The sequence below is a fragment of the Bidens hawaiensis genome, unplaced genomic scaffold, assembly GCF_021521415.1.
Source record: "Bidens hawaiensis isolate Kalapana, Puna unplaced genomic scaffold, B.hawaiensis_p1.1 tig00014404_1, whole genome shotgun sequence".
NCBI lineage: Eukaryota > Viridiplantae > Streptophyta > Magnoliopsida > Asterales > Asteraceae > Bidens > Bidens hawaiensis.
This window is the reverse complement of record NW_027492246.1, coordinates 302957-319982: the sequence shown is the minus strand read 5'-3', so window position 1 is coordinate 319982 and position 17026 is coordinate 302957. Positions and strand designations below refer to the sequence as shown.

The following is a 17026-nucleotide window of genomic DNA, read 5'->3' as shown; positions in this document are numbered from 1 at the left end:
AACCATCCAACGACACCGTTACGTCACACACACACCTCTCTCTCTTCATTTCAACCTTCAAACCCCAATCACACACTCTCCGTATCTCCTCCGGCGACTGCCGCCGTCGACCGCCGCACCTCCGTCAACCACCGGCCACGTCACTCCAACTATCCGGCAGCTCAAAGTCTATCAATTTCCTCACCTGCAGTCCAATTTATAAAACCCTAGCTTCTTCAATTGATGAAATTAGCTTCTGACAATGAACTTCCACCTCTCAGACAGCAGTGGTAAGTTATATTCCTTCAAGATCACACATTTGTGTAGTAGCTAGTTCATGTATTATGCTAATTTGGGTTATTGTTAACATACTGAAAAAACCCTAATTGTAGGCTTTTTTTTTTTTAATAATGTGGAAACTGAGGTTAGATGAGGTTATTGAGATTAAGGCTATTTAATTTGAATTCTAGGGTTTGATCTTGATTTTGAAGCTTATGATTCTTGCAAATCAGTTAAAATTTCTTTATGGATTGTGATGAATTGGATAGTAAGGTTATTTAATAAAGGTGCATCTAGTTAAAATTCTTTTGTGTGTGTGTGTGTGTGTGTGTTTTATTTTATTTATTTATTTTTTTAATGTGGGAACTTTGGATTCTGGCTATTGATTTAAGGTTAGATGGGATTGTTGAGCTAAAGGTTATTGATTTTGAAGTCTAGGGTTTAGGTTGTGATCTTGATTCTTACAAGTTATAAAGAAAAAGCAAGAAAACCCATAGTTAAACGATATTGCACAATTTATGTTTTGTTCATCTCACAATAAATACAAAAATGTTTGAACAAGTATCGACGTAAAAGGAAGGTAAGTAACTACGCAAATGTTGGAATGACTATCAGCGTGTAGTTGATGACGTTGCCCTAATTCAATAAAACCTATGATGAAAAGCTAGAAAGGTTTAAGCTTTTTTGCATTTCGTTTATGTATGTTTTTTGAATGGATGCTTGTGTAAAGATCACACAGTTGTGTAGTTATTAGCGCACACACATACGCCCTGTTTTATGTTAATATTAAGACACCGCTTTATTTAGTGAAAAAAACACTAATTTTAGGGTTTTGTATGAATTAGTTTGTTTTTTTAAATGTGGGAACTTGGAATCTAGCTGTTGGTTTGAGGTTAGATGAGATTATTGAGCTTAAGATTGTTGATCTAGCGTTTAGGGGTTGATATAGATTTTGAAGCATTTGATTTGTACAAATCAGTTAAGATTCTTTTTGATAGCCCTATTAATTAAGTGTATTATTTTAATTACCAGATGATCTAGTTGATGTTTCATATAGATATGGTTTCTGTTAGCTTACATAATATAAAGAAAAAGCAAGGATAGCAAACACTTTATCATGAAAACCGACATCCAAACATTATTCGAGCATAATTTTATGGCACGGACAGGGTTGCATTTCATTATACAATAAAGGAAGCTGCTTTATAAGGAAGTTAAATAATTACACAAAGGGTTGAACTTTGTAGGTCTATCGACGTATAGTTGATGACTTTGCCCTAATACAATAAAATCTGTGATGAAAAGCTAGAAAGATTTAAGCTTTTTGCATTTTATCTATAAAGTTATAAGCTTGTTTGGTCTAATTTTACAAAAGATAGTGCATTAACATGTACTGCTTTTGTATTCTTTAATTATTAAGGTGTATTTATATCAACCAATGAAAAAGCAAGGATAGCAAACACTTTCATACAGATCTAGTTTCTGTTAGCATAGATATTATAAAGAAAAAGCAAGAGTAGAAAACACTTTCATACAGATATAGTGTCTGTTAGCATAGATATTATAAAGAAAAAGCAAGGATAGCAAACACTATCTCATGAAAACCATTTGAGCTCAATTTTATAGCATGGATAGGGCTGCATTTCATTCCACAATAAAGGAAACTGCTTTATAAGGAAGTTAAATAAATAAACAAATGTTCGAACTTTGCACGACTATTAAAGTATAGTTGATGACTTTGCCGTAATTCAGTAAAATCTAGATGAAAATCTAAAAAGATTTTAGCTTTTTTTGCATTTGATTTATGTTTTGTTTTGTTTTTACATGTATGTTTTTTTCATGCACACATACATAAAGATATATGCTTATATAGTGATTTAGTCTAGTTTAACGAGGAACAGAAAGGATTTGGGAGGATGCCAGGAAAAATCGTGTTCTGTTTTTTTTATAAGGTGAGAAATGGAAGGAAAATTGATGCATATTTTCTTCTTTTCAGATATTTCCAAATTGGAGAGATTTGGAATGTAAGGATCCTGAACACATAAGATCTTAATTTTCCTTTCATTTCCTTTGAGCTCGGGAACACGGTAGTGAACTATATCTTTCCTTTCCACTCCCTTTCTTTTCTCTTCTTACTTGTCTTTCCTTTTTTCTTCGTTTATTAAACTCGGGAACACAGTGGAAGCTGCTTTATGAATAGGTTAAATAAATACACTATTGTTCGAACGGCCATCAACTAATGGTTTATAACTTTGACATAATTCAATAAAACCTATGTTAAAAAGCTATTCATCTGTTGTGAAAAGTTAAAAAGATTTAAGCTTTTTTGCATATTATCTAGGTTTTATTTTTTTGTGTATGTTTTTTCATGGATGCATATATAAAGATATAAGCTTATTTAGTTTAGTTTTACAGAAGATCATGCATTAATATCTACTGCTTTTGTATTCTTTTTATGGTATTTCAGGAACAGATGACGATCTTCCTCCGCCACATCAGCAAAAATTCCGAAGTGCGGGTCCAGGTACTGGGAACGGAAGAAGCATGGCTGTTGGCAATGCGCCATTCCCAAGAGTTCAAAATGATATGGAGACACAAATCCACCTTATAGAACAAGAAGCTTATAGCTCGGTTTTAAGGGCGTTTAAAGCTCAGTCCGATGCCATCACTTGGGTAAGCTTTGTAATAACATCCAGTTAAAGTTATTGTCAGGTAAATGGTTTATGATATGATATTTACAGGATGTTTTGATTGCGTTTATATAAGTAATTACGTGACTTGAAGATCAGTATCAGATAATCAGCTAAATTAAATATCACGTGTTTAAAGTTGACGATGGTTAATACAATTTATGCTCTTTTCTCCTACCTTTTTTTATCTTTTATTTTAGTTATATTGACTTTAAGGCTGTCCTTTGTAATATGGTACAGGAAATGGAAAGTTTGATAACGGATTTAAGGAAGGAGCTGCGAGTGTCAGATGAAGAACACAGGAAGCTTTTAGCTAGAGTTAACAATGATGACATCATCAAAAGAATAAGGTATTATCGATAAAGTATTTAAACATTATTAATTACATATGATTATATTAATGGCGATTATATATCATTTTATCAAACAGGGAATGGAGGAAAACAAACGGTGTGCAACCTGGCGCACTAAACAGTCCAACCGTTTCTGCATCACATAAGAAACAAAAGACATCTCAATCCGGGCCTTCCTCATCTTTGGGCCCACCACCACCGGCCCACCAGCAGCCATCGTGTTCCGCCTTGAATCGTGGCTCTGTTTCAGGCTTCAGGGGAAAGAAGCCACAATCTTCTTTGCAGTATGGTTCTGCAAGTTTCAATGGCAGAGATCAAGTTTCTAAACCGGGCTTTGGTGAAGACAACAGCTCTGACCCGTTGATTGGAAGGAAGGTTTGGACAAGATGGCCCGAAGATAATAACTTTTATGAAGCTGTTATAACCGACTTCAACCCCGTTGAGGTATGTTTCGATGAGAACTCATTATTATTGGTAATAAATAGTAATCTAAATGAGTCGGATTGTGTTGACCCGATAAACGTTAAATATTTAAAGGGTCGTCATGCTCTCGTCTATGATGGCAGTACACCGAATGAAGCATGGGAATGGGTTAATCTTAGAGAGGTCCGTATTAATATTTCTTATCTTTTTGGTCAATCTTTTGACTTGAGATTGGTTTATATATATAGATATCTCCAAACGACATTTGCTGGAAATGGGAGGATGTTGGGGTGTCAAGTAGAGGCGGGCGAAGCGGGTTGGGTCGTGGGATAAAAACTTCAACGGGTCGTGTTGGACCTAATTCGGGTTCTGGAAGAGGTAGAGTGATCGCAAAGGGTCCGCCCAAGAAAGAAGTATCCGCAAAAGATAATGGCATTGCAAAGAAACCGTCGGACAGTATTGAATTACTCCACACCGATACCCTTGTTAAAGAGGTACACCCCCACTCTCCCACAAACACACAAAAGACATAACAATGATATTTTCTTCTTTTGTTGACAGTTAGATAAAGTGTTCAGTTCAACCAATGCTGACCCGATGGATATTGAGAAAGCCAGAAAAGTGCTTAAGGTATGAACTTATTGATTTTTTAGCAGGTCTGTAAACGAACCGAACGTTTAATGAGTGGTTTGTGAACTGTACGGCGGGAAGTTTATTTATGTTCGTTTATTTAATAAGTGAGCGAACACGAACAGCATTTTTTGTTCATCTAGTTAAACGAACGAACATGTACACATGTCCCGTTTGTTCATTTATGTTGGTGATGTTTGCTTGCGTTCGTGAACCGTTCGTTTATACTGTCTTTAACGAACGAACATAAACGAACACGAACACACCCATTTCCTTAACAAATGAACACAAACAAGAAAACTCGGCTCATTAACTGTTTGTGTTCGATTGCTTGTTCGCTTAAAGTTAAACAAACATGAACATGCCAGGTTCGCGTTTGTTTGCAGGCTTATTTTTTAGCACTCTTCACCTTTCCTGAATTAATTAATTTAACTTTTTTTTTTTGTTAATTTAGGAACATGAACAAGCCCTTATGGATGCTATTGCAAAGCTTGAAGGCGCATCAGACGGTGAAAGTGGTAATAACTGACTAATTACAAACAGTAATAATATGCATAAATATTGTGTAATTAAGTCGCCTTTAAAGATTTCCAGTTCAAATATGTAAATAATCAGCCCTTTCGGCTAAACATCAGTATCGACTATCAAATGGTTATTTTCCATATGTGTATACTTCTTTCCTGTACAGTTTTTTTTTTTCCAAAACATCACTAAATTATTGAGACAAATGCTAATTTATCTTATCTTTTTCATGTTATGGTATGAAGATCTTGATCATTTATCACGAAAACATGAAGTGGGCGAGGGTGGTGGTGGTGGTTCGGATGGCAATAAAGTGTTGGCTGTAGAGGATCAAAAGAATGGTGGTCAAGATTTGCAAGTGCAATAATTTACTTCCAATCCAATCATGTGATGTACAATGTCAATGTCTAATAGTTTGTGATTAACTGTTTTCAGTCTGTACGTTAATGTATCTATGATTCTAACATCTTTAAGATTATTCAGTCTTTTCTGTCATAACTATAACTACATTTCGCTTGTTCTTCGGTTTCTTGTACAATATAACTTGCTTCTTTATGCCATCTTTGTGAACATCGCCTGCACATCAGAAACCATTATGTTAAGAGCCTCATCTAAGCAGTTTGGATTAAAACTATTTTGTAACAACGGTTTTTTCAGAGTCTACCTGTGTCAGGATTTTAGCAGGCCTTAGTTATTTGATGCTTCAGGTCCAAGTCAGTAGGCCGCGTTTTTAGTAGAAGCAACTACGCTACCACTAAGCTAGAAGACTTGTGGTGGATTAAAACTATTAATTACAGATAATCAGTAAAACATTTGTGACAAGCATATATATATAATTAGATGTGCACAAAATACCCGGTTCCGGACCCAACCCGGTCTAGCCGACCCGGAACCGGTTCCTCCAATGGGTACGACCTGGTATTGGATTTCTCCCTGGACCTATACACTGATTCCACCTTTACCTAGTACCCGACCCGAAACTTGTAGAAAAACCCTCAAATACCCAACTATACCAGGAACCGGTTCCTACCCGACCCGGTTTTGACTTTTGTTGACCATACGCCAGAACCAGTTCCTAAAAATACCCGGTTTGTGCACCTTGATATATATAATAAATAATATATAACAATAAACAAACAATTCTAATTTGATGAACTAATAGTCAAACATAAAATCATCCAAACTATTTTTGAGTTAGAAGATCCATCATCTGACTCACAGATCTGAATATGTATAGATCAAATATTTTATACACAAATCTAAAAAGCAACAAACATGGTACAACAAATTATTATTAAAAATAAAACTTTATCAAAATCTCAACAAACTACTCAAATCTTGATAGTCTTGAACAATCTATAAATTGAAATTTATAACAAAAAACAATATAATATTTAAATTCTTGAAACAATAAGGGTCAAAGGTCAAAGCTTTATTACCTTTACATGACATGATAAAAATAATAATATGCACCACATAAATTCTTGTTCTTGATCTCCTTAAAAGTCATCATCTATTTAAGGTTTTGTTCATAGTGAATCATTAGTTTCAGTTACAAACACACATGTCTTACAATTGGCAGACTGGTTTGTTTGTGAGAGAGAGAGAGAGAGAGAGCGAAGAGAGAGAATAAAGAGGTTATGTGATGACTGATGAGTAGACCTAAATTTAAGATAATGTAATGTGTGTGTTATAGTTTGAAGTGGCTAGTGGGCTTTCTTTTTGTTGGTATAAACTGATTGGAGTTTGGACTAATATGTATTATTGCCAAATTGGCTTGTGATGTAATACTTTGGATTCATACTTTAATACTTTATTATAGTTCCTAAGAAAAAATATTAATAATTTAATAAAAATTGTTACTATAATTAAAAAAAAGAGTAACGTGGTTACGTATAAGTAGGGATAAGTAGATTCGGTATTGCTATCGAATCGGTATCAAGTTTTGAGTTTTGATACCGGTATTTCCTGAATTTTGTCTTTAATACTAGTAACGTACCTGTACCGAATCGAATATTTCGGTACAAGTATCGGTACCAAAAATTTACGATTTTCGGTACCAGTACGATATCGATCTCTTCCCTAAGAGTAAGTAAGATATTACCACAAACAAAAAGCAAGGACTTGAATTATAATGTGAGATTGTTTTAGTTTTATATCAAAGGGTTCAATTGTTTTGAAGTTTAAACGACCTGGTGTGAGCTACATGTCTTTAACGAGCGCCGATTCATAACTAGTTCGCAACTTATTAATATTTGACTTTGAACCCAGGCTTTAAAGTTTAGAAGCTAATTGCTATATGAGAATTAACCTTTTATATAAATTGGATGAACAAGAATATTAAACTTAATTGAAACACTATAAACTTTATGATCAAAGTACAAAGATATATAACTTAAAGGGCTAAAAGTGAAGTATACAAAGACATACAAGGGTTCAAAACAAAAGTTTTTAAAAAAGCAAGAATTAAATATGAAAAACACATTAGCATCCTGTAGTAAAAAGTTTTCCTTTTATATGTAGCACAATTACTATTACTAATATATATAATATATATAAAAGAGAAGTTTGGCGACGCTGGATTATGATTGGTCTATTTGGCAACATTCTATTAGACCAAGTTTTGTTTTTGTTTTTTTTGTTTTGTCTTTTGTTTTAAACTTTGATAATTATATTTCTAATTATCTTTGTTATGTTTGTTTTTTATTAGTTTAGTTCCAATACCAATATACCGTAACGGATGTAATAAAAACTGACATAATTGACGTAGATTTAGCGCATTTTGTTTTAGTTATAGTATAGTAACAAAACTGACCGAATGACAATTCTTTTTTTTTAGTCCGGTTTTATAACGAACGTGAAAACCCAACCAAATTTGCATAGACTCACCGCCAGGGACCAACAACGCTCGAGTTTTACCAACGCTCGAGTTTCACCGACCAATGCTATCCCAATGTTCCATCTCAATTTTTATAACTTTTTTTTGTTTTAGTTTCCGTATAATAACACATGTAACAGAAACTGACCGAATTCATGTCAACTTACCGCCTCAACACTTAGGACCGGTAATGTTGTGTCTTACCAACGTTCGGATTTACCAACCTGCCCGGCAACGCGCTGGGTTAAAAACTAGTATAATTATATTAGGAAATCAAATTTTATTTAGAAAAATAGGAAAAGATGTTAATGTTTTTAATATTTCAATTCGTTTTCAAAATCGTATAAATAAATATAGGAAATTAAGATAAAAACATTGCATACGAATGAACACTAACATGGTGTTCATTCCTTATAACTTTAACCACACGCACAAACGAATTTTCTCGATTGGCATCTTATTTTTTTCTATAAAACTAGTAGCTTCCTAATCTAAAATCTCAAGAAGATAGTACATGTTATTTTCTAAGTTTGAACTAAATAACTATATTAAATTAACTTTGAAAGATTTAGATAAAAGTTTTAACTTCATTTCAGTCACACATATTTGAAGTTTTAACACATGACACATTGTTTTTTTCCTTATTATATTTATTTTATTCTTTCAACAAATGCCCAAAATTATTTGATCTTGTTTACTTAAATAGTTTTATTATCCCTTATCATGCATTCAGGGTTTTATTTTTACATCAACCACTATAATTTAGCTTTCATGAGTGTAATTTATGAACTTTATTTTGCACTTTGTTTAATTGTTAGAAGTATTTATTTTATGAGCTTTTTAGCAACCATTTTAAATCTGGAACCATGTGGTTCTTTACATTAGTTCCCTGTTAGATAGGTGAATTGTAAGATATGATAATATGATAACACACATTTTTTATACGATTTTCAAATAAACAAAATCACACAACTTCGAATCTTCGATAGACAATTCAAGATATTAAAAATGATGGAGTTGTTACCAAAGAGGAATAGAATGTGAACACAACATAGTCGAACTCTAAAAACTTTCTTAAAATATGGGTAACAAAGCTTTGTGTTAATTCTTTTTGTACAACTGAGTTATCTCTTAGAGCTGTTTAACTGGCACGACAAGTCAACCAATAGAATGATCGATTAGTGATTTAATTCCAGAACAACATAAACTTTAGTTTTGCAAGTAGTGGTGCAAATGGCCTGGCACGTTTAATTTATGAGAGTTTGAGCTCTAACTTGTTTTAAACTTTATTTTTGAAGCTTGATTGATTCAAATGCGGGTAGTTTTATAAGCTTGAATTTGACTTTTTTGTTTTCTATTAAATAGCTTGACTAGTTTATCTATATGCATTTATAATTATTAGAATATATTTCTATAATCTTATATTTTTAGACAACATATATAATACATATTATTTAGGTGTCATTATTATAATCTTACATGCCATAAAACTTATCATGTAAGACCATCTTCAATGTAGATTTTTTTCCGGCATTTTTGAGTTCTATTTGAACATGTCATAAAAATAGTTTTTTCTACCGACGAACACACACTTTCATTAAGGCTACTCCATTCTTAAAATTAATTTATTGCCTTTAATAATTAATTTTAAAATTTAACTTTTTTTATAACAAATAACATATAAATATTCTTCTTTGTAGTTTATCAAAATAAAAAGATTGATAATTAAAATAAATGTAGATGGCAGTGATGATGTGGCAATGTTTTTGGGTTTCTTAACGGAAAGGTTTTTGAAGATTTTAAAGAATAAGTGTTTTTATAATATGTAGGCTGACATGACATATTTCTGAATATTTTTTGAGATCCTTATTGATGATGCTCTAAATAAAATATATCAAATAGGACTAATTTAGTTAAGTTTGTGAGCTTACTAAGGCTTCATAAATGAAACTCGGTTATTAAACAAGCTTATTTATTTTACACTCGAACCGACTCATACTCCTTTATCCTTCTATTTATAAGTTAGATAGTAAGATACATATCAAAATTGTGTGCATGACAGACTGTCAGATCCAGCTAAGTCATACATAGACAAGTTCAAACAGTAGACTAAGTATTTATTATATAACTTGTAACATGTCCATAACACCACCCACAAAAAATAGATCACAGCCATAAGTCCGAGACAATATTGGAGTCCTTATAGGAGTCTGTTATAATCTTCCTTTATTTAAGACTTATATTCCCCTCATAACCTTCTATCACTTCATAGTTCACACCTATTTTCATCTTCACTCGTTGTTTGTTTAACGTAAATGACAACAAGAGTTTCTGTAACTTGACGTCAAGTGCTAGTCTTGCTGGCTTCGGAGGCCACACTGCTAGTGATTACCGACACAACCTTCTCACCGTCACCAGAATCAACCACTCTCTACGTCGCAAAGCTCCATAAGAGGTTTGTATGACGTGTATACATTAATGTTGTTTTGACGCTTATGATGCATGTTCTATTGGATCATAAGGTTAATTAACGAACTAGATGTTTATGTTTTAACGCATTCATTGCAAGATAATCAAGTTGCAAGAGAGAAGTAACTTCGTCTATTTCTTATATAATGTTTTAAAACGAAATAAATGAAAGGGAGGCGGAGTTACTATCCTGTCACGGTGAGGCTATCATTAATAATTAATGAAAGTGAAAATTAAACAAAATTGAACGAATTACTAAAATTTTTATTGATCAATGATTTAAGATGTTAAAATCCTTTTTTTATTATTATTTTTTTTTGACATAAATCATAAATTATGAAACATTTAATCTTGGAAAATATTGTTTCAATAATAAGATTTTAAAATGTGAATACAAATCACGAGGATAAGAAAATAAGTCAAACACTCCTATACGTCATATGTAACATGTTGCATGTTGATAAGTGTTTTAAGATAATTGAATGCAGTTGGGTATTATTTATTAACTATATCAAGAATATGAATGCTTATATTGGTAGAATCCATTAACTTTTTCATTTTTATTTTTCTATTATTTTCTTTAACAACTAGATATTGTATATTACGTGGATAACTTGTAACCTTCAATTATACACCCAAACCGTCTTACTACCTCAACTTTTTTTAGTAATGTTATCATTATCATCATTCGGATCTTGAATAAGTTAATAAAAATATATATAATGTTATTATTAAAAAAAATAATATATTGTATAAATGTTTATAACTATAAAATCAGCAAATAATAATGAACTTCAACATTAAGCATTCCAACAAATCGCACTTTTTTCAACTACAAAATCAACTTATAACATTGTTAAATTATTACGATATTTTCATAATTGACTATATTTAAAGACGCAAATGCATTACTTATAAAACTTTTTTTTATTACCTAACAATTATTATTAAATATTTTCTAACTTTCATATTTGTTTTATATAAATTCCTTAATTTTATCTTTTATTAAAAAGTTCACATAATGAAGCAATGGCCAAGTTCGAGAGATTTTTATAGTAATTAGAAAAGAATTTGAATGACTTTATTGAAACAATGAAAATATGTAGCACAATTATCTACAACAACCGTTAATAATGTTGTGCCACGTGGTTTTATACGTTTAATTATGTAAATGTTACATGTTACAAGATACTACATTAAAAATGTAGCAAATTACCTTGTCTTAAGATTATCATTATGCTAACAAGTTTATTAACAATTTTATTTTTAGAGATATCCTTGATCAAAAGTCACAATGGCACCAAACAATGTCCCCTTGGAGATCTCCGTAATTGTAAGAATTATATAGTTTTTTAATTTTCGTGTTTCATATGATAAGTTATTGTATATAACTTTGAATTCGAAGTTCGTACTTATTTCAACTGGATGAATCGTACCAATGGAATACTTAAGTAATATAAGACCATAAGTTTCAAAATCAGTAAAATAAATATAAAACCTCGTTTATTATTCAAAAATTTTAGATTTTAACTCAAATTTTTAAGAATGGTTGTTTTAAAATTTATAATAATATTATATAATGAACCCCTCTTAACTATATTGCATGCATAGCAACTAGAAGAGCCAGTTCAACACAAGCCAAAACGAAAGGTTGGAGGATGGGGTCCAGCATTTCTCCTTCTCGGTACATAATCTCTCACAAATCTAAGTAATCACAGATCCACATTTGACCTTTAAATACCTGTGAAATTAATAATCCCATTTTTTGCAGCAAATCAAGCCCTGGCAACATTTGCTTTATTTGGTATCGGGGTCAACTTGGTGTTGTTCTTGACCCGAGTCATGGAACAAGGAAATGCCGATGTAGCAAACACCGTTAGTAAATGGACTGGAACCGTCTATTTGTGCTCACTCCTCGGAGCTTTCCTTAGTGATTCTTACTGGGGTCGTTATCTCACATGCATGATCTTTCAAATTATCCTAGTTCTGGTAATTATTATTTTTTGTTTAACCATGAGAACCCGTTACTAAAAAGTTATGACATGAGTTGTCAATGCTCTCAAACCGAGTTGCACAACTTAAATTTTACTGATAACCCTAACTTCCAACTTATAAACTTACAAAAAAAGTCCGAACCTATTAAAAAAAAGACTTCAGAAATTCATGCCTTACTAAATAAAAGAGTATCATCGACATGCAACCCCTTGGTGATCACCAATAAATATTGAAATATTTTTGTTTTGTCCCGCGATAGCTATTGGCTAGCCAGAACGTTTGTGGTCTCAATAAAGTTGCCTTTCATAAAAAAAAAACCGAAAACCCTAAAAAATCGGAAATGTTAATTAAATAAATTCATCGTAATTACCACCACGATATTTTCGACGACCATACAATAGTTGTCGGTGATCCGTCTGTATACTCCGTCAGTAATCTATCGCAAATGAGATTATCCACAACTGTATATTTAACTATTTGTTACCACGGATATTCATTGGTACAAGCCTTTACCGACGGATTGCTGACATGCAAGGCCGGCCATGAGGCATGACCGGGTGGTCGATCGACCTCGGCCCGACACCCGAATAGGCCCAAATTTTTTTAATTATATATATATGTGTGTGTGTGTTTATATATGTATAAAATATGTATTCTTAATATTTAAACCCAAATACTCAACTAATTTAAGGCCTATTTTTTTTTTGCTTTTTTGTCTTCGGCTCAAAATTTTTTCACGATTCTCGAAGGTGACCTTGCTGATAATTTGTTATTTAGTAGTGAGTATTTACTAACATTGATACTAATGCATTATACTTTGTAGGGGTTGATGTTATTATCAATAACTTCTTGGCTATTTCTAGTAACACCTACTGGATGTGGAGATGGAGTAAAACATTGCATTCCAACATCATCAAAAGGAACAATGATGTTTTATCTATCAATCTACATGGTTGCTTTAGGATACGGCGGCCACCAGCCGACGTTAGCCACTCTTGGCGTCGACCAGTTTGATAAAACCGACGAAAAATATAAAGAAAAAGGCGCTAGAGGCGCTTTCTTTGCATACTTCTATGCTGCACTTAATATCGGATCTTTGTTCTCGAACACCATTCTCGTGTACTATGAATATATTGGTCATTGGACGACGGGGTTTTGGGTGTCTATGGGGTCTGCGGTTGTTGCGTTGCTTTCTTTTTTGTGTGGTTCGTTTCATTAATGATATGTTAAGGCGTCGGGCAACCCTTTGCCACGAGTTGCTCAAGTGTTTGTTGCAGCGTGCCGAAAATGTAAAGTTCGGGTTGATGATGAGAAGCAGTTGTATGAAGTTGAAGGCTTGCATTCGGCTATTAAAGGGAGTCGAAAGATTCTTCATAGCGAGGAGTATAGGTTCGTCAATAACAACTTATTTGGTCTTTTTTTACATATTGCTACGTAAAACATTTTGTGTCCGTGTTTGTCTGTTAAGAAATTGAGCTTGTTCGTGTTCGTTCGTGTCTGTTCGTTAATTTTATAGACGGATGCAAACAGACACTAATGAACATTAACGAACATAAACAGACGTAACTGGTCACTAAAAGACACTAACGGACACAAAAGAACATAAACTAACACAAACGAACACATACTAATTCGAGAATAATAATCTAGAAGCACACCACATACTGTAAAAAAAATAATAAATAAAAAAAACATAACATAGTAATCATAAACATAATGATATCAAAATAGTAATAGTAACAAAAAAAAAATTAAATAAAAATAGTAATAGTTAAATTCCAATAAACGAACGTATATATGTAGACGAACTTAACCGGACGTTCACGAACACAATTGAACGAAGACGGCCTCTAGTCGTGTTTGTTCGTGTCCATTCGTTAATTTTGTAAACCAATGCAAAACAGACACTAATGAACATTAACGGACGTAACCGTTCACTAAATTAAGGACACTAACGACCCAAAAGAACATAAACTAACGCAAACGAACATATAGTAATTTGAGAATAATAAAAAAAATTCTAGAAGTACACCACATACTATTAAAAAAATAAACTTAATTAACATAAAATCATAAACATAATGATATCAAAATTTTAATAGTAAACAAATAAATAAATAAAAATGGTATTAGTAAAATTCTAATAAACAAACATATATATATATCATATATATATGTAAACGAGCTTAACCGGATGAACGAACCTAACGAACACAGTACCGAACGTTTACGAACACAATTGAACGAAGCAGGCCTCTAGTCGTGTTCGTTCGTTAAGCTTACTGAACGAAATTCTTTGTGCATGCTCCTTCATTTATTAAATGGACGTACATAAACGAACTTCTTGCCAGATGGTTCACCTTACGTTCGGTTCGTTTACTGGTTCTAATGTAATCCTTAACGTTTCAGGTGTCTAGATAAGGCGGCAGTAGTAACCGAAAAAGATTTATCCGGTCCACAAAACCACTGGAGACTATGCACTGTGACACAAGTAGAAGAAGCAAAGTGTGTTATAAGAATGCTACCAATCTGGCTTTGCACAATCATATATTCAGTCATATTCACTCAAATGGCTTCGTTATTCGTTGAGCAAGGCGCAGTCATGAACGCGCATACTGGCACCTTTCGGTTGCCTGCAGCCAGCATGTCAGTGTTCGACATAGTTAGCGTCCTAGTATGCACGCTACTCTACCGCAAAGTGTTAGTCCCATTAGCTGGACGGTTAACTAGAAACCCGAAAGGGTTAACCGAGCTTCAAAGAATGGGAGTTGGTCTTATTATTGGACTTCTTGCAATGGTGGCTGCGGGTGTGACAGAAATAGTAAGGCTAAAACAGTTAATACCCGAAAAACATACGAGTTCGTTGAGTATATCTTGGCAAGTCCCACAATATGCGCTTGTCGGGGCGTCTGAGGTTTTTATGTATGTTGGACAACTGGAGTTTTTTAATAGTCAGGCTCCGGATGGGATCAAGAGCTTTGGAAGCTCGTTGTGTATGGCGTCTATGTCGCTAGGGAATTACGTAAGTAGTCTTTTGGTTCATATGGTTATGAGTATTACTGCTCAGGGAGAGGACGAAGGGTGGATTCCGGAGAATTTGAATGATGGTCATATGGATAGGTTTTATTTCTTGATTGCTCTTCTGAGTGTGATGGACTTTGTGGTTTATGTTTATTGTGCTAAGAAGTATAAGTGCATTAGCGTTGACGAGAATGGGAGCGAGCCGAAGAAGGGAGAAGTGTAGTTGTTTGTGTTTTGGAATCGGTCGTTTAGGGTTTAAAGTTTATGGTTTATGGTTCTGGTTGTTGTGTAGTTTGTTTTGAGACATGTTGGTTGTAGAGACATTTAGGATTGTGTTTGGTTATTAACGAATAAATTGAATAGTTTACATACTTGAAATAATTCATAGTAAATGCTATGTTAATGTAATGTAAACACTAGTAATAAAGTAATTATATTTGTTGCAAATTAGTTAATGATACATTTATTTCAACTTTTAAGAACCGGAGTGTTTAGGTATCCATAGTGGAAGGGCTAAAAATGTCATTTTTATGCCACGTTAATGTCGCATTACGTAAACACGTAGGCTTTTTCATGTTTTATACGTAGTGGTTGAGGTCCCTTGTAATATTTAAATATTGTTTAAATCAATTAAACAAAAAATAGAAGAAATGAAAAAGGAAGAACTGTTAGTGGTCAAAGGCAACCTATTTTATGCTTGATGCTGTCGTACAAAAATATGGAGACCATTGTTTTTGGCCAAAAACGCATAAGACATAGTGACGTTGGGGCGCTATCAGTGGTTTTTGGACGTATAAGCATACATAGTCCTACTATGTATGCTTCTACGGGGATCTTGGAGGAAAAGAGTTCCTAGGTAGCCCGCTAGTTGCACTAGTGTACTTCAACCAAAAGTACTGAAGGTGTTGAGGTGGCGATGTTTGAGAGAAAAAAATTAGATTTTTTTGTGATTTGTTACTTTACATGTGCTAAATGAATAAACTATTCGTTGCTTAGTACATGCAATCCAATGCGCAGATCTTTAAATCATTTAAATTTGACATGTTGGTAGACGCTGAGTAAAAACTAAACTCATATTCGACTCGTACCAACTCGAGTAAGCACATGCCTTGACCAGCTGACTCCTTTTTTTAATATATAAAAAAAATAGATACAAAAGTTTACAAATTTAATCATTTTTATATAATCCTCCTCTACAAACACGATTGTAATACGCATAATTAGAGGTGCTAATTCTAATCTATTGACAATAATTAAATAATTTGTGTGGATTAATGTGGAAGAGGCACATCAACAAAAAAATGGTAGCATTTTATTAAGAGAGAGAGAGAGAGAGAGAGTGTGTGTGTATATATATAAAATATAGATAGAGGTGGGTAAGAACCAGGTCCGGGTATAGCTGGGCATTTGACTGGATTTTGAACGGGTTTCCCGGTTTTTCTTTCGAGTTTCAAGTAGGGTCGGGTCGGTTCGGATTTTGACTAGGTATTTCGGTTTTGGTTCCGATTCAGGTACGATTTCAGGGAGACCCACAGGTCGAGTCCGGTTTCGGATAGGAACCGTTTTTTTCCCTCACCTCTGTCTTCTAGATTTAGGCCCTGTTTGTTTCAAGTCTGAATGAATTCATTCAGAGATTCATATCAGAATCGCTCAGATACAGAACGTTTGGTTGTAGATTTATAATTGCTTATATTGTGTCTCGAGAGCCAATGGTAGTTAATGTTGCCATTTTGATTTTTAACTTGTATAATTGCTTTGTTTTTGTGTAGATTGTTTCTGCACTTTAA

The 17026-nt window shown here is 33.3% G+C and overlaps 1 protein-coding gene and 1 pseudogene across 1 annotated transcript; both read left to right on the top strand.

Annotated features, from left to right (window-relative positions):
* The first annotated feature begins 210 nt into the window (after positions 1 to 210).
* Positions 211 to 5383, top strand: LOC143546601 (protein EMSY-LIKE 3-like). The gene is made up of 9 exons (XM_077038236.1): positions 211 to 269; positions 2726 to 2931; positions 3189 to 3298; positions 3379 to 3745; positions 3839 to 3907; positions 3973 to 4218; positions 4286 to 4354; positions 4809 to 4872; positions 5122 to 5383. The coding sequence occupies exons 1-9, from the start codon at positions 242 to 244 to the stop codon at positions 5241 to 5243; spliced, it is 1281 nt and encodes a 426-aa protein (XP_076894351.1). The 5' UTR covers positions 211 to 241; the 3' UTR covers positions 5244 to 5383.
* A 6134-nt stretch (positions 5384 to 11517) lies between these two features.
* On the top strand, positions 11518 to 15462 carry LOC143546566 (protein NRT1/ PTR FAMILY 7.1-like; annotated as a pseudogene).
* Positions 15463 to 17026: the final 1564 nt, after the last annotated feature.

What these genes read in the sequence shown, in the direction of transcription:
- LOC143546601 (XM_077038236.1), top strand. Translation starts at nt 242, where the DNA reads ATGAACTTCCACCTCTCAGACAGCAGTG. An exon ending in AGTCCGATGCCATCACTTGG is followed by an intron (nt 2,932 to 3,188) that starts GTAAGCTTTGTA and finishes AATATGGTACAG; the next exon opens with GAAATGGAAAGTTTGATAAC. An exon ending in CCGACTTCAACCCCGTTGAG is followed by an intron (nt 3,746 to 3,838) that starts GTATGTTTCGAT and finishes AAATATTTAAAG; the next exon opens with GGTCGTCATGCTCTCGTCTA.